Below are 18,605 nucleotides of genomic sequence, written 5' to 3' on the forward strand. Positions count from 1 at the left end.
GACGACCGTTTTGGTGAGTTTAAAGTCTTTCTTGTAGTGCTACATGTGTGGATGTTAGCTACATGTTACCATCGTAGCTCGATAGAAATATGTGTACTAAGCGCACAATTTTATTCATTTGATTTATATGGACACATTTATCTACATTACGGGACAGAGACAACTTGGATTCCGAGAGGGGGTGGAGCGACTTATACTCCAGTGCGACTTATATATGTTTTTTTCTTCTTTATAATGCATGTTATGGCTGGTGCGACTTGTAGTCCGGAGCGACGTATAGTCCGGAAAATACGGTAGATACAAGCCTTGCCATCCAAGTTTCATCAAGTGAGGCTGTCCTTGTTTCGTCAAGCCTGTCTCTTTTCCAGGTCATGTCAATCTTCGCCACCCAAGTCTCGTCAAGTCATGCTGTCCTGGTCTTGGCAAGCCTTGCTTCCCAAGTCATGCCAAGTACAGTGGTACCCCTACTTACAAAATTAATTGGTTCTGGAAGAAATTTTGTACGTAGAGTCGTGTTTTCCGTGTAAATGCCCTAATCCATTCCAAGCCCCCCAAAATTCAGACATAAATGCATAAATATGCATCAAAACATGTAACAAATACATCGTTTACCTTTTAATTGCTGTCATCATCGCTTTTTTCCCTATTTGGTTCATTTTCTCTCTCAGAAGTGGTTTTTGCCTGGCGTTTTGTAAAGAACTGATTTGATAATGTGGCGAGATTAACCAATACATCCCTTTTTCATACTTTTTTATTATATCTTGCTTTGTTTGCATGGACAAAAAAACAAAACAATTTTCTTCTTTTTTTCTTTTCCTCATTTCTAATTCACATTAAATTATCGGAACACCTCATGGCCAGAGGGGTGAATGACGAGGAAGCTGCATAGACATATCTATCATATATATATATATATCTACCTGTCTACCTGTGTCACACATAGACACATACGGCAGAGGTCCCTCTTAGCCAATGGGATGCCAGGAAGATGCTGGGTAATAGCCAATGGCAGAGCATCTATGAGTATGTTGCGTTCAGGAAACTCTGGAGCTGCGAGTAGCAGCCCATACTGTAATTTTACCTTTCGTATCCTAAAATTTCTTTCGTAACAAGAGGCAATATTTTCCTGTTGAGGCGTTTTGTAACTTGTACATTTTGTATAAAGATATGTTCGTAAGTAGTGGTACCACTGTATTTCTACCCAAGTCTTGTCAAGCCTTGCTTCCCAAGTCTCATCACGCCCTGCTTCCCTAGCCACGTCAGGCGTTGCTACCCAAGCCACGTCAGGACTTTTTACCCAAGCCATGCCGAGCCTTGCTATCCAAGCCACACCAAGGCTTTCTACCCAAGCCACGCCGCGCCGAGTTGTCCAAGTCACACCAAGCCGTTCAGCCCACATCAAGCCAAGCCTTGCATATTCCTGTACATTTCATTAAAATTACCTGAACCTTCCTCTTGTCTTGCGTTCCTGTTTTTGGGTCCTCCAAAGCACTCTCTGCAAAACCGTGACCGAGGTGGCGGTCATTGAGTCTGGGTGGACCATGTTTGCCATGTCTCTTGTTCAGGCTACATGTGTGTGTGTGTGTGTGTGGGGGGGGGGGGGGGGGGGGCGGGGGGGGTCGGTGTGTGTGGGGGTGTGTGGGGGTGTGCGTGCGTGTGCATGTGTGTGAGTGCATGTGTGCTTGTGGATATCTGTCTGTGTGTATATTGTGAGGGGGGAGGGAAGGCGGGAGCGTTTTTTTGCTTTTTATGTGTGAAATGTGTATAAATCTAATTTGATTTGATTTGATTTGATGTTCCATGCCTCCATTGTTGCGGGGGACAACCGGAGCTGTGGCCGTAAACGTGGTCAGTGCCTCTTGTGGCAGCAAGCCCCGAACCTATTGGTGGTACCAGCGGTGAGCAATACCGTCAAGCTGAAGAAGGAGTCATATTGGGCCTTTTTGACCTCTGTAGGCAGCTGAATAGTAGCAGCTTGCTAAGTGGAATGTAGCCTATGCAGCCCTGGTGGTCACCGAGGCAAAACCTCGGACGTGGAAGGAGTTCGGCGAGGCCATGGAGAATAACTTCCGGGTGGCTTCAAAGAAATTCTGGTGAGGGAAGCAATGCACTGTCAACACTGTATATAGTGGGGATGGAGTGCAGCTGACCTCAACACGGGACGTTGGGAATTGGTGGAGAGAATACTTCGAAGATCTCCTCACTTGTCCTCGTTGACAAGTTGCGCCTCTGCAACATAATTTTTATGTAGGTGCAGTCGAGGTGTTGAGGGGGTCCGGTTTAGTGGTCTCAGTATTGCATCTTTGCTTTTTGCAGATGATGTGGTACCATTGGCTTTGCAAGTCGCAATCTTCAATTCTCGCTGGAGCGGTTCCCAGCCAAGTGTGAAGTCATTGGGATGAAAATCAGCACCTCCAAATCTGAGACCAATGTCCTCAGTCGGAAATGGGTATAGTGCCCTCTCCAGGTCGGGGATGAGATCCTGCCCCAAGTGCAGCACTTCAACTATTTTGGGGTGTTGTTCACATGTGAGGGCAGGATGGAGCGGGAGATCAACAGGCAGATCGGTGCAGTGTCTGAAGTCATACGGACTGCTTATCGGTCCGTCATGGTAAAGAGAGAGCTGAGCCGGAAGGTGAAGCTGTAGATTTACCAGTGGATCTACGCTCCTACCTTACCTATGGACACGAGCTGTGGGTCGTGACCGAAAGAATGAGATCCCGGATCCAAGCGGCTGAAATGAGTTTCCTCTGCAGGGTATCCGGGCTCTCCCTTAGAGATAAGATGAGAAGCTCGGTCATCAGGTAGGGACTCAGAGTCAAGCCGCTGCTCCTCCACATTGAGTAGAGCCAGATGAGGTGGCTCGGGTATCTTGTTAGGTTGCCACCTGGACGCCTCTCTGGTGAGGTGTTCCGTGCATGTCCCATTGGGAGGAGGCCCTGAGGATGACCTAGGACACGCTGGAAAGACTATGTCTCCCAGCTGGCTTGGGATCCCCGAGGAGCAGCTAGACAACATGGCTGGGGAGAGGGAAGTCTGGCCTTCCCTCCTTAGGCTGCTGCCCCTGCAGTCCAACCTCCGATAAAAGAGTATGAATGATTGAATGAATAAATGAGGCGAATGTACTACTAGCCCATCAGTGACTTGTTTTTATTTGGTTGTGGACATGCATCTTAAATGTGCCAGTGGATATTAGTTCTTTAATTGAGAAGCACATGGAGACAATTTTATTTTAATTTGCATTTAATAAACCATGATGTCTGGTGCCTTATAACTCTTCCCTGGGGCTTTGTCACAGCAGAGTGACAAAGCACAGCAAGTGCCGTACTACTTTACTTCTTGTCCTTCATGAGGCCAACATAAGTTGTATCATTAGCAAACTTTAGGATGTGATTGTGATTGCTGAATCTACCAGTACAGTTATCGGTGAATAGGCTGAATATAAGCTTAAAGCGACACTTGGATGATCTTAACAGTGGCACTCATATAATAGGTTTGCATTTAAAAATGACATTGGTACTAAAATACCCCCCCAAAAGACTCTGTAGTGAATTGAGGGCTTTTTGTGATCAGATTCACGACAAATTGGCCCACCCTCTTTTGGAGCTTGGCTTGTTATTTTTTCGGTCTCAGCGGTCTACGTCACAGGAGGGAGGCAGGCATGGTTATATTGCTCGCTTTGTCAGTTCTGTTGTCTAAAACGGCGACCGATCGCCACCAAAATGCAAATGCACATTACTACTCCTGTCCACTTCAGCCTGTTAAAGTATAAAAGTGTCCTGCACAATAGTTTGGATCTATTGACAGCAAACGTGAGCTCATCTTGATCACCTCCTCAAAATCAAAAATACAGTGGCGATTACTTTTCCACTTTCACAAGCTGAAGCGGACAAGGGCATTAATGCGCACACGAACCCAGACTGGTTATATTTCGGACATTTAATTACGCTAAACTCGTGTCAACTCTCAGGAGGCAGACGGCAGCTGGGAGAGAGCAAGCAATCAGGCAAGCATGGATCTTTATCCACATAAATTTTGGTGCCAATTGATCACCATGTTTGGACGTTATAAATAGAGCTGTGCCAACTAGTCAGCATAGTCGACGTGGCCGATGACGTAAATACGTCAGGACGCACAACATACCGTCGACGTCAAGTATCGTTGACGCTTGAGTGTCAATGATGTAAATACATCAACATATGCATTGTGTCAGTTGTAAACAAGTGCGCACAGTAGAAATGGCGGAGGCGCCGGATACCAGCGTCCCCGCTAAAAAAGCGGACAAAAACGTCCAAAGTATGGACATACTTCAAAGAAAGGTAGAGCGAGTTGGTCGCCTGCACCCTCTGTAAAGCTGATTTGGCGTACCACACATCATGGCACATCAGCCATGATCGAACACTAAAAGCTACGTCACTCAAGAGTACTACTGGACGACGAGAGAAAGCAGAAAGCTGGAGTATCGTAAATCTATCTAACTAAATAACTAATATCCCCCGATTTTACTGAAATTACTGTTACGTCCGACGTATTAACGTGCATCGTTAAGTTTCATTTCTCAAAGCAGCGGGTTGCAGTCAGAGTCACGGCGTTTTGTGTTTCAACTTGGTGCATTATGTAGCTAACGTTCGCGGAGCTATTTCACTCCAGTCAAATTGTGGTGGTGCTTGTAGGTAATGTTACGTTGGTTCCGCTGCTGTATGTACCTATAAACAGTAACGCGCGACATCAGTTTATATATCTGCTCCGGAAAGCTCTCTGTGGGCGCAGCACAGCATGCAGATCGTATTTAGGATGATGTCCCGTTCCCGCTGCTTTAAAAAAATAAAAATAAAGGCAGAAAAAAAAAAACCGAGGAAACACTGGCCTGCTAACCATAGTCCGTGACTGTACCAATATGTAGTGTGTGCTTTTTCATTGTTATATTTAAGAATGCACTGCTTTATCTGTTTCAGGTTTAAGAAAACTGATGTTATTTATTTTTGTTAATTCTTTTACTTGGGCTGCTGCACATTGTTTCACCGTTATGTATGGATAAATACCTCATTCATGTTCACACGTCATGATGCCTTCCTAAAAGAGGAAGTGACTGTTCATTCAGTTTCAAAAGTTTTTTTTACTTAAATAAACAAAGAATTTAAATAAGCTTTCAGAAGTGTTTTGAATTAATAATCGTCAAGTCGGGCGGCACGGTGGTCGACTGGTTAGCACGCCCGCCTCACAGTTCAGAGGTCGTGGTTTCGATCCCAGCTCCGGCCTCCCTGTGTGGAGTTCGCATTGTCCTCCCCGTGCCTGCGTGGGTTTCCTCCGGGTACTCCGGTTTCCTCCCACATTCCAAAAACATGCATGGTAAGTTGATTGGACTGTCTAAATTGCCCCTAGGTGTGATTGTGAATGCGGATGTTTGTCTCTGTGTGCCCTGCGATTGGCTGGCAACCAATTCAGGGTGTCCCCCGCCTACTGCCCGAAGACAGCTGGGATAGGCTCCAGCACGCCCGCGACCCTTGTGAGGATAAGCAGTATGGATAATGAATGAATGAATGAATAATCGTCAAGTCAAAGATAGTCGAAAAATTAATTGTTCAACTAATTGAGTAATCGTAAAATTAGTCAATAGATTAATCGGGAGAAAAATAATCATTTGGGACAGCCCTAGTTATAAGCAATGAAAGTACAATGATTTCCAATGGAGAGTTTGTAATCGGTCCCTCCAGTGACTCCGACCGAACAAGGATAGAACGGTAGGGGGCGCGGCCATTTTCCTCATTAACAGGAGGCGTTCATGAAGTCACATATTTCCTAATTCCTCCCAAATGTATTGATAAAATAGAAAATGACAACTCTTTTCATTTTCCCGATGAAAAAATATATGAAATTAACTTGTTAGTGAAAACATGGTCATCCCGGCCCAACCACCCCCTTAATACAACAGGCCTCCATGTCCTGCCATGTCAAATCTCCTTCGTACATTCTTAAATGAGAATATTGTATCCCCTTGAGGTTGATGCTGTAGTGGAGGGTAATGCGAAATGGAGTCCCAGATGACAATTCACATACAGTAAACCCCCCTCCATCTCGGGTTCCGTGTTTGAAGTCCCACTATTTGGCAGATTTTTTTTGTACAGTTAACTCAATTTTGATCTAACTCTCGACTATTTTGTGTGTAATTCCACTGTTGATCTATAGATGCAACACAGTATTTTGTTTAGACTGTGTGAATTTGAAAGAGCTAAAACAGCAAGTACCGTATTTTCCGGACTATAAGTCAGTAAGGAGAACGAGTCGCACCAGCCATAAAATGCATAATAAAGTAGAAAATGCATATATAAGTCGCACTGTAGTATAAGTCGCATTTTTTAAGAAAATGTATTTGATAAAATCCAACATCAAGAACAGACATGACATTTAAAATTTAAAGAACGAACAATTTAAAATAGAATAGAGACAACAGGCTGAACGGTATACTTACGTTACATTACACAACGCCCCGCCTACACCACCCGGAAGCCAAATAGCCTCTGTCGCGTAACGCCGATAAATGTGTCCATATGAATCAAAATAATAAAATTGTGTGCTAAGTACACATTTCCACTGAGCTACGATGGTCACATTTAGCTTACATTCACAATATGTGAATTTGGGGGGATTCACCGGAGCGCCTCATCCAAACAGTCACTCGAATCAAAGAGCGTGACCGGACACACTGATAGGGAGCAATGTGGCTTCAGTTAACAACTCGCTCAATCCCCGCCCATACACGACGACGAAGAGGCGCGCATCTGCCACTAGCCGCTAACGGCTAACAGACTCCAAACGTCTCTCGTTAGGACCACTTAGCTGTCCAACAATATGCCCGACATAAATCAACGTAAAGAAAGGACCCATTGGCTGCCTGAAAACATGTCTGGTGTAAAACACACAAGTTAAACAGTAAACCAATGCCTGTATAAACGAAGCACTAATGAGGAATTTCTAACACGTATGTCAGAAAGACTTGCGGGAACCAAAGTTCCGCCTTGGTGCGGAATCAATTGGTCTATACTACCCGCTTCAGCCAGTGTAAATTCTCTAAATTAATGTGGACAACACTACAAGGTAAGATAACTTTAAACTCACCAAAACGGTCGTAGATCGATTAAATAAGTCTTTTATTTATCGCCGACCATGTAGAATGTTTCCAAGTCTCCTAAAGTATTTATGTATTCGATCGTAATTATCTCTTTGTTGTGGTCCGCACACCGTACGTGTGTGTAAGACCACAGGCAAAGCAAGTAGATGTATTGATAGTCAAATTGCCTTTTTATCATACTAGGCTCCAGCACTCACCGCGACCCTTGTGAGGATAAGCAGTATAGATAATGGGTGGATGGATGGATTGATATTTTAATTACTTATTTAACAAAATATTATGATTTAACTGTTTAAATTGTCCATGCATTTTAATAGCGTTAAGGATTTATCTTTGTTTCTTTATGTGAGATGATATTACAGGTCTGCCCAGCTCTGCACTATTATTCTGCCCGTTGTAAAGTCAATATGTAATGCATGTGTATATGCAGCCTTAGAACACCCTCCTGTGGTTGTTTGGTGTATTGTTAGCTGACTTTGAAAAGGAAAGGGATACAATATAGTAATGTGTTAATAATTTCACACATAAATCGCTCCGGAGTATACATCGCCCCCCCGGCCAAATTATGAAAAAAACGTATAGTCTGGAAAATACGGTAATTCAAATTATGCCATTCCATCCATCCATTATCCGTACCGCTTATCCTCACAAGGGTCGCGGGGCGTGCTGGAGCCTATCCCAGCTGTCTTCGGGCAGTAGGCGGGGGACACCCTGGATTGGTTGCCAGCCAATCGCAGGGCACACAGAGACAAACATCCGCACTCACAATCACACCTAGGGGCAATTTAGAGTATCCAATCAACTTATCATGCATGTTTTTGGAATGTGGGAGGAAACCGGAGTACCCGGAGAAAACCCACACAGGCACGGGGAGAACATGCAAACTCCACGCAGGGAGGCCGGAGCTGGGATCGAACCCACGACCTCTGAACTGTGAGGCGGACGTGCTAACCAGTCGCTCACCGTGCCGCTCAAATTATGCCTTTTTTTGAAAATTATTGAAAGTTATCCTCTGTAATCCTGCTACAAAGCAACAGCTGTAGGTTCATTTTATAAGGTACATCTTTGGACATTATTGATGTTTATTGTGAGTTCACTCATTAAGTTTGTTTGGGAATAAATGAGATTTGCATACTGTAAACACAAAGAGGGATCGGTAAATTGTACAATATTTTTTTTGTTATCTGTTGCTCTGGTTCTTTCTCAATATTATGTTGAAATCATTTTTTTTAATTTTAAAGTGTGTTTGAATACATTGAAAAATTAAGTGACATACATGCTATAAAATGCAGTGTTGGGAAAATTCATCTTATTTGCGAACTACTTCAAAGTTCAGCGCACAAATCTTAAAATGAACCAGGTCCGTTCATAACTTTTTGAGTTCGTCATTCCAAAAATGTACTAGTCCATATTTGTACAATCAAGAGTCATCGAAGCTCCCAAACTCCCAGGACATAACAATTCTACATTCCTCGTCTCTGCCTACATGGAAGACTGAACCTTAATGCATCCAGCTGTCAAATTCCTGAAGTTTGCAGAATATACCAATCATGGAATTACACCCACTGGACAATGAAACTTAGTTTTAAAATAACATAATTCCAATTAATCTGCAGTAATGAATTCCACTGAGATTAAATTAAACTTTGTAAAACTTGATCCATCTACAGAATAGCCATTATTATTTTAAAAACTACTGGTTCCAGAAAAACTTTTTTAGGGATAAAGTATCACACCAGAGGACTCTGGTGACTTTTGGACCTTCAGCAACAAATAATGTTAAACTAAAAGGGTTTTACCTTGAACAATGAGATACACTTTTGTGGATTTTGGTTTGTTATTCGTGAGGATGGAGCAGGCATAGGGTCCCTCATCATGTATATCAACATTTTGGATCTCGATGCTGTATTCCGTGATTGCTGTATTTTCCATCAGAGTGACACGAGAGTCCAGAGACCATTTTTCTTTTCCGGCAAAAAGAATAGTTGTGCGATTCAGCCATGCCACTCTTGACACTTTACTGTCCACACTGCATCTGTAAAAAAATAGAAATAAAATAAAAATGTTAATACACAGGTAGGTCTCTTATAGATGGGGAAAAAACAAGTATATCATTGTTAATACATCATATACTGGAAAATCACATTTATAAACTGATCGCATATTTTCCACTTGTTTTGAAGGGAAGAAATAAGATTTCCACATGTTTGGTATTTAAGCAATGTGACAGCTTCGTGGCACGGTGATCGACTGGTTAGCATGTCCACCTCACAGTGCAGAGGTCGTGGGTTCGAATCCAGACTCGGCCTCAGTGTGTGGAGTTTGCATGTTCTCCCCGTGCCTGCGTCGGTTTTCTCCGGGTACTCTGGTTTCCTCCCACATACCAAAAACATGCATGGTAGGTTAATTGGACACTCTAAATTGCCCCTAAGTATGAGTGCAGATGTTTGTTTGTCTCTGTGTGCCCTGCGATTGGCTGGCAACCAATTCGGGGTGTCCCCCGCCTACTGCATGAATACAGCTGGGATAGGCTCCAGCACTCCCCGCGACCCTTGTGAGGATAAGCGGTATGGAAAATGTGTGCACGTCTCCTGTGTGCATGATAATGCACACATATATACATATATATATATATATATATATATATATATATATATATATATATATATATATATATATATATATATATATATGTATATATGTATATATATGTATATATATGTATATATGTATATATATATATATATATATATATGTATGTGTATATATATATATATGTGTATATATATATATATATATATATATATATATATATATATATATATATGTATATATGTGTGCATTATCATGCACACAGGAGACGGCTTTATTTTCTCGTGCCCACGTACCCATCACACTCCGCAGGAGAGCAGCCAAGTTTTCAGCTGTGTGTCTTTCCTCCAAGGCGCATGTCATGCACAAAGATGCGATGTATTTCGTCCACATACGTTATACATATTATAGTCATGTACGATTCGGTGGCTATGGACGTCCATCCGTCTGTAGTTAAGGCATTGGCCACATAGCTGACCCACTCAAATGCTCGTAGTATCTACTCTTTCATTTGGTTATGGCTACTCTCGAGTTGGGGCGTTATTGTTTGGCGACTTGGCACCACGTAGCCTTCTCAGGCTCGATATACGGCATTAATTTTTTCGAACCGTATGCCCTCAACAAAAGAAAGCGGCAGCATATCGCGTCATTTTACAATTTAGTTGGGTAATCTTTGCTGTGCGGTGAGCATCGCAGCGCCTGGCTGGAACAAACGCTCTCATGCTCGTCTGACTGGCCCCGCTGCCATCGACTTGCAAGTTCACATCGAGATGTACTTTGGATGTGGTTTCTCATCGCCCCGAGAGAGTGGTTGTAAGCGAGTTTATGCTTACAAAACCTACAAACAGCTTTGACGACAGATGTTGTAATCTGCTGTATCAAAATACTGCCAAACAGTGCCGTTGTTTTTCATGGTAGCTTCGACAGAATTTACTTTTCTTCCCCAAACTTAGTGTCCCCGACCCCTACTATGTGTGCGTGTGGGCGGGGTGGAGGGGAGCAATTCTCTCTCTTGGCGCTCAGCTTTTTCACAGAGGCGGAGGCGTGAGGAACAAGATGCGTGATTCTTAATGCAGTGTTTAACCAACTAGTAAAATACTAACCGTTTAATACATCATAGACGGTTAAACGATTAAACGACTAGTCGCGCACATCCCTAATATCCATCCATCCATTATCGATACCGCTTCTCCTCAAAAGGGTCGCGGGGCGTGCTGGAGCCTATCCCAGCTGTCTTCAGGCAGTAGGCGGGGGACACCCTGAATAGATTGCCAGCCAATCGCAGGACACATAGAGACAAACATCCACACTCACAATCACACCTAGGGGCAATTTAGAGAGTCCATTCAACTTACCATGCATATTTTTGGAGTGTGGGAGGAAACCGGAGTACCCGGAGAAAACTCACGCAGGCATTGGGAGAACATGCAAACTCCACACAGGAAGGCCGGAGCCGGGATCGAACCCACGACCTCTGAACTGTGAGGTCTGAGGCTGTGACGTGCTAACCAGTCAACCACCGTGCCGTCCCATCCCTAATATATATATATATATATATATATATATATATATGGGCGGCACGGTGGTCGACTGGTTAGCACGTCCGCCTCACAGTTCAGAGGTTGTGGGTTCGATCCCGGCTCCGGCCTCCCTGTGTGCATGTTCTCCCCGTGCCTGCGTGAGTTTTCTCCGGGCACTCCGGTTTCCTCCCACATTCCAAAAACATGCATGGTAAGTTGATTGGATACTCTAAATTGCCCCTAGGTGTGATTGTGAGTGCGGATGTTTGTCTCTGTGTGCCCTGCGATTGGCTGGCAACCAGTTCAGGGTGTCCCCCGCCTACTGCCCAAAGACAGCTGGGATAGGCTCCAGCACGCCCCGCGACCCTTGTGAGGAGAAGCGGTACAGATAATGGATGGATGGATATATATATATATATATATATATATATATATATATATATATATATATATATATATATATATTAGGGGTGTCAGTTTAGCACTTTATTTTTGGCGTTAATCCAACCCCCTTTTGACGCCGTCAATTTTGATCGTGTGATTAAGGTTTCCATAGCAACTGGCAGCTGCATTGATAGGAGGCGTTACATCTGCTTCTTCAAAATACTGACGATGAGGATGACTTGCTCGGCTTACACATGCACGGCTGAGTCCCCCTACCCCTGTGATAGTCGTGACGCACGTTGTTGGTAGTGTAACCCTTAAAAGTTGTTCTTCCTTATCTTCAGAGGCTGTGGTATGGCGGGTTACAGTATATGTTTGACTTTATGTATTTCTTCTGGCATCTTCCTTGCTAAAGTCAACCGACACGGCAGGTCAGTGTTTTGTTGCGTCTTTATTCAGATATGAACAGCCTCGCTCTAATTCATCTCTCTCTCTCTCCTTTCTTCGGCGCCGTACCAAACCAAATCAAAAAGGAATAAATACTTAAGCACAATATAATAAAGATACATATTCACAAAACAATATTGCAGCATTTTAGAAAAATAATAAATACATAATAATATGCCGTTTGCTCCAAAGCAGCTGTATTATATAACGCACTGGACAATCTCAGCGGTCCACCAACTGTTTCTCATTCATTTATCTGACACAATTTACATTAAAATATACCAGAACAGAATATTAATAAACAAAATACCTTTATCAGACACTCGAGCAGCGAGTAATAATCTTTTTAGTTGATGAAGTCATTGCCAGAGGGCGATAAAAGTGACATCCGTAAAAATGACTGATCTCGTATATCCAGGTCGTCCAATTTTAAGCACAGTCCAGAAAACCAAGCGGCGCTTGAGCAACAAGTCACCCTCAAGAAACAATAAATATATCTGTCAGAACAACATCAATGTAAATGATTGTGTGTGTGCGTGCGCGGACACGTGTGCATGTGTGTGTGTTTGAATGCTGAGGGGCTGTTTGTGTGACTTGAATCCAATGTTTGTTTTTTCAACTGAAGGGGCAGTCAACCCAAACATTTTTTTAAAGAATATGCAGGCCCCCTTCTTGAATATGAGTCAAGCAGCAAAATCTCTCCATCTCAGGGGTCGGCCATTTTATCACTTCTGTCGACTGAAAATGACATCACAGATGCCCCGAGGGGGCAAATAACAACCAATCATGGCTCAGTTTCAGAAAACAAGTGAGCTGTGAATGGTCGTTACCTGAGCCCTGAGCAACTGTGATGTCATTTTCAATTGACAAACGTGACAAAATGGTCAGTGATGGCTAAAAACAGGTGAATTAACTCTTATTCCACAAACGCAATATTTACAGAATGCCTTGTTTCAACTAGTGGGCTTGCATAGAGCATATTCTTGAAAAATAATGCGTTTGGGTTGACTTCTCTCTAATAAAGGATTTGCTCAAATAACTCAAACATATATATATATAGATATAGATAGATATATATTAGGGCTGTCAATTGAGTGCGTTATTTTCGAAGTTAATCCAACCCCTTTTTGAAGCCGTCAATTTTTTGGATCGCGTGATTAAGGTTTCCATAGCAACCAGCGGCTGCATTGATAAAGGCTGCTGGTCACCATGATTTATACATGTATCTTGAAAAAAAAAGCTTTAGAGTAGAGGAGGCGTTACATCTGCTTCAAAGTATTCAGTCAATTTTGTTTTATGAGATCAGATATAATTTGTTTATATCTTAAGTCAGAGCGTGTGCAGAAGTGTGCACAGTGATGACTATCACAGACTGAATGCGACTTCACCATTGCTCCCACCATACTGCGTTGCAGTGTTCCAATAAAGAAACATCTAAAATCCACCTGAGTGTCCGTGGCGTGTTGTAGCTATATATATATATATATATATATATATATATATATATATATATATATATATATATAGATAGATATATATATATATATATATATATATATATATATATATATATATATATATATACATATATACATATATATATATATATATATATATATATATATATATAGATAGATAGATAGATAGATAGATGGATAGATAAACAAAATTACCATGCACACTTCCTGAACGCAGTCTAAATGTCTCTGTCCACGCATTCTTTCCATGTCTTACTTTCCACTTCTTACTCACAATTCCACTATTAAAATAACATCTTTCCTGACATTGAGATTTTTAGTTATCATAACTAAAACAAGCAAAAAATCTAGTCACTTGAACCAAGCAGTGCAAATCCAATGTCAGAAACTTTATAGGTGGCCTTACAAATAAGGAAAATCCAAATCCTCAAAACCAATCACTGAATTACACCAACTTTACAATGAAACTGATCTTGGGCATAAGAAATAAGGGATTGACCACTACCACTGCAACATTTATACATTTTCAACCAACACATTCCAGCTTCTAAATGAGTCACCACTATTGGTTGTGGGGGAAAAAAGAGAGCATTGTGCAATCTTCTCACTGCACTGGACATATTTTACACAATTAATTCATAACAGACCATTTTAAGTCACTAATTTATTGTCTTGTATTCATATTTCTATTTGTTAACATTTTTAAATATATAATTAACTTAAATATATTTTGTAGTTTTAACCACGTTAAAACATATTTGCATAACCAAGGAAATCGGTCAATCAGACAGTGACAATACAGATAGCAAATGTGTTATATTTACGCACTAAGGTGCACTTAAGGATGTGGTACTTTCACCAATATTTATTAGCTTTATTTTGCACAGCATGTGTCCTATTTTATGAACTTGTCATTTGAAATCCCCTGGTAATCAAGCAGAATGCAGTTTCCCACAGATTCCTGAAGTGGTGGCTTCTGCAAAATCAATTTGCCTCCAAATTGCCTTCACTGAATAACTTCAGAATTTGATATGAATTGTTAGGCTGTTCGTTGCTTAGAGTGTTCGTTGCTTAGAGTGTTGGTTAGCATGTTTATATGTATAACCGGGTTACCATTGTTTTAGCTTTGACCCCAGTCCACCTGGGGGCTTAACGTACTTTCCGGACTATAAGTCGCAGGGTTTTTTTTTTTTCATAGTTTGGCCGGGGGTGCGATTTATACTCTGGAGCGACTTATGTGTGAAATTATTAACACATTACTGTCATGAATTGTTTGTGCTGACTTGTGACTTATGTTTTGCCTCCCTATGCAGGCACTTAAGCGCTAAATCACCTGCAGAGTGAGACAAAACATCATAAACACTAGTCAGCACTAACAAGCCATGACAATTACTTCTATATCATTTCACATTTTATTGTAACCAACATAAAGAAACGTAAGATACATCCTAAAAGCTATCAAAATGCATGAATAATTTAAACAGTTAGTCTAATGTTTTGTCAAACTAACAGGCTTTGCTAGTCGATGAAGCCAGCTTATCCAAACAGCTAAACAGTCACAAACAAACTCCACAGACTCTAGGTGTGCAGCGAAGTTGTCTGTTTATATTGTGAAGCTGCACAAGAAACAGAAAATACTATCAAGCTATGCATTACACACACATGTATTTTCATAGACATGAACAAGATGAGCCTATGCTAACGAGTAGCGATCACGATTAGCATTAGTGATAGTGATTAGTATGTTCAGTCAACAACCTACAATCATCCACAATTCAACTCGTATATAGATGTCATTACACACAATTGTCTAAGTTAGTTTCAGGCGATGGTTGAACACGAATGAACCACAAACAGGCAGACATGCTAAATATTAGCAACCGTGATTAGCATTAGCGATAGCAATTAGTATGTTCAGTCAACAACACAGTACAATCAGCCACAATTCAGCTCCGATATAAATGTTGCATGCTCATTACACACAATTGTCTAAGTTACTTACAGGCAATGGTTGAACATGAATGAACCACAAACAGGCAGTTGCCTGCCTATGGCTGGGGTATTGCATCATGCAGCCACACACGTAAGGAGGAGCACACTCGGCACAGAGACGAAGACATAATTACGACCGAATACATTAATACTTTTGGAGACTTGGAAACATTCTACTTGGTCCGGGATAAATAAAAGACTTATTTAATCGATCTACAACTGTTTTGGTGAATTTAGTTATCTTACCGTAACTTTCTTGTATGCTACATGTAGCATCATAGCTCGGTGGAAATGATGTGTACTAAGCGCACAATTTCCTCCCAAAATGCGACTTGTACTCCAGTGCGACGTATATGTTTTTTTACGCTTTATTATGCATTTTATGGCTGGTGCGACTTGTACTCCGGAGCGACTTACAGTCCGGAAAATACGGTAATATTATTCACTAGGTAATTCAAGGTAATTCACTAGTCAAGTCAAGTTTGAACTCTTCTTCATATGCAAAAAAAAGAAAGAAAGAAAGAAATGAAGAAAATAGAAAAAGAAAAATAACGACCAAAATGAGAGCAACCGGGACTAGGTTGGGGTTGGCTATTATCAACTGGTGATGGCACAAGGTATAAGACAGGGGGGTCAACATCCGGTGATAATGATCATGAACATTATCAGGCACCTGCAGAGCTTGCTGATGATCTGATCATTTGAATCTGGTGTGTTTCAGCAGGGAGAGATTGAAACCATGCAGCAAAGCAGCCCTCGAGCATCGGAATTTGACACCCCTGATATAAGATAACAGGAAATAATCATGGAAAAACAGGTCGCAAAAAGATCCTTCAGAGTGGACCTGGCTCCCCACCGAGGTTACATACGATGCTGTACAATCACAACAAGGTTGGACCCGCCTTGGGGGTGGCGGCTTCAGGCAGCCGTTGGAGGGCCGGGATGCTGGAGAGATTGAGCAACAAACAAAAGCGGGACTGCCGAGATGGGCTATGGCCACTCAAACTCCGCACCTACTGTAATTGGAATTCGTTAGGTTTGCGGCTGTTGCATTTTATTAATCACGGCAACCTGGCTACACAGACCTCAGATACCTAGATACAGCTACCTCAGATTCCCCACACTTAAGTGAAATTGTACTTGAACCTAACTGTGGCAGAAAGGGAAGTTTCATCGCCAGATTATGATGTCCAATAATGTGCAGACTACAACTAAAGCCTGGTTCACACGGCAGGATAATCATCCCGATTTTAGCTCAGAATCTCCCCACCCGACAATCGTAAATCGGGGCCGACTCGTAATGGCTCCAGAGATAATCTTATCAAATAATCCTGCTGTGTGTGGTGTCCTCAGCCAGATCTCGGCCGCTTGGAAGGATGTCCAACCTCAACTCGGGGATATTCAACATGTTGGATTTTTTTGGCCTGACTTCGCATCGTGTGTGCTGTGCCCCGAGGACAAACAAGCATGCAGCCAATTGACAGTGACGTACAGCCAATCAGAAAGCGATGTGCCAGGGCGGCGAAGAAAAAGAATAAAAAAAATGAAAACAGTCATGGCGCAACTGTCTTTTTATTTTGTGTCATTTTTTCCACTAAAAATAATCTGCAAACTAGCGTCATCGTCAAGACACGACAAGTCACCTTCTGTCTTTTCATCCGCCATGTTTGTTCACTCTTGTTTGTTCAAGTCTCGTTCAATCTCGAGGGATTTTGGAAGATTTCCCATCTGACGTGAGAATATCTGTGAATGAATGGAGTTCGTGTGTGATGTGTTGATCTTGCCGTGTGGATGCACACCACACATGGTACATTCAAAACTGTAATATGCGTGATTTTTTTCTCGTCACGTGTGGGGTCTCTGCGAGTTTGGAAGTCGGCCGACAAGTTTAACATCCTGCCGTGTGAACCAGGCGTTAGACAACTTTATTGAATGCTCTCCCACCTAGTGAGGATAAGTGGTTCAGAAAATGGATGAATGGATAACGCCATGCCACTGCACAGTGTCCTACTGACATAATAGTAATCAATACTTGTTGGAATACAAGTGGCCACGGCTTGTTGAAGTGTACCTATGAGTGATATTTTTAAACATTTGTTTTTATTTTGGTGCTTGAGAATGTCTTCACATGAAAATGGCCATTAGAACGAAAACATTTGGCGTCCTGCCTTTATTTAAAAGTATGTGTGTGTGTGCATTGTTGATATCCCTGCCTAAGTACTGTAGATATTCAGAGGGCGGGAGCACATTACGCCAGTTTTGAAATTGCTGCATTGGCTCCCTGTGTGTTTCAGGATCGATTTTAAAGTACTTTTATTAGTTTATAAATGTGTTAATGGTCTTGGGCCATCTTATTTATCTGATTTGCTTTTATCATACCAGCCCTCGCGGATCCTGAGGTCCTCTGGCGCCGGCCTTTTATTTATTCCAAGGGTGAGGACCAAAATGCATGGCGAGGCTGCATTCAGCCATTTTGGTCCTCACCTTTGGAATAGCCTGCCAGAGGATGTCAGGTCTGCAGAGACTGTTGATATTTTTAAGAGGAAGCTCAAGACACACCTTTTTAGTTTGGCTTTCAACAACTTTTAAATAATTTATCTTTTCTTTTGATTGAAGATAATTCTATGTTTTGCTTTGAATGTTTTAAAGCACTTTGAGTTGCATTTTTATGTATGAAAAGTGCTATATAAATAAAATGTGATTGATTGATTGATTTTATGGGCTCTACTTTTATGCCCAGCGCAAGTATAGCGCAAAGTGCCGCAACTGTGCGCATAGGAGATGAGCCAGATGAGGTGGCTTGGGCATCTGACGAAGATGCCTCCTGCACGCCTCCTTGTGGAGGTGTCACCACCTTCCACCGGGAGGAGGCCCTGAGTACAACGCAAGACATGCTGCAGATTCTATGGGCCCTGTTTTTGTGCCCAGAGCAAGTCTACCACACATTGTAATCGAACTGTGCATATAGGCTTAGTTTTTCTTTCTTTTGGTATTTTGCTGGACTCGCACAGTACAAATAGCCCCTGAAATAGTCCCTACTGTATATTACAGTCAATCCTAAAT

At 42.0% G+C, this 18,605-nt stretch overlaps 1 protein-coding gene across 1 annotated transcript in view; it reads right to left on the reverse strand.

Moving 5' to 3' along the window:
- opcml (opioid binding protein/cell adhesion molecule-like) overlaps positions 1-18,605 on the reverse strand; it is a 172,838-nt gene that overhangs the window by 72,871 nt on the left and 81,362 nt on the right. Inside the window, exon 2 of the mRNA XM_086056956.1 lies at positions 8,929-9,164. Coding sequence (XP_085913082.1) covers positions 8,929-9,164 — 236 coding nt within the window. The remainder of the gene's footprint in view (positions 1-8,928; positions 9,165-18,605) is intronic.

The sequence above is a fragment of the Filicampus tigris genome, chromosome 17, assembly GCF_054856515.1.
Source record: "Filicampus tigris isolate MCC_2025a chromosome 17, RoL_Ftig_1.0, whole genome shotgun sequence".
NCBI classification, from domain to species: Eukaryota; Metazoa; Chordata; class Actinopteri; order Syngnathiformes; family Syngnathidae; genus Filicampus; species Filicampus tigris.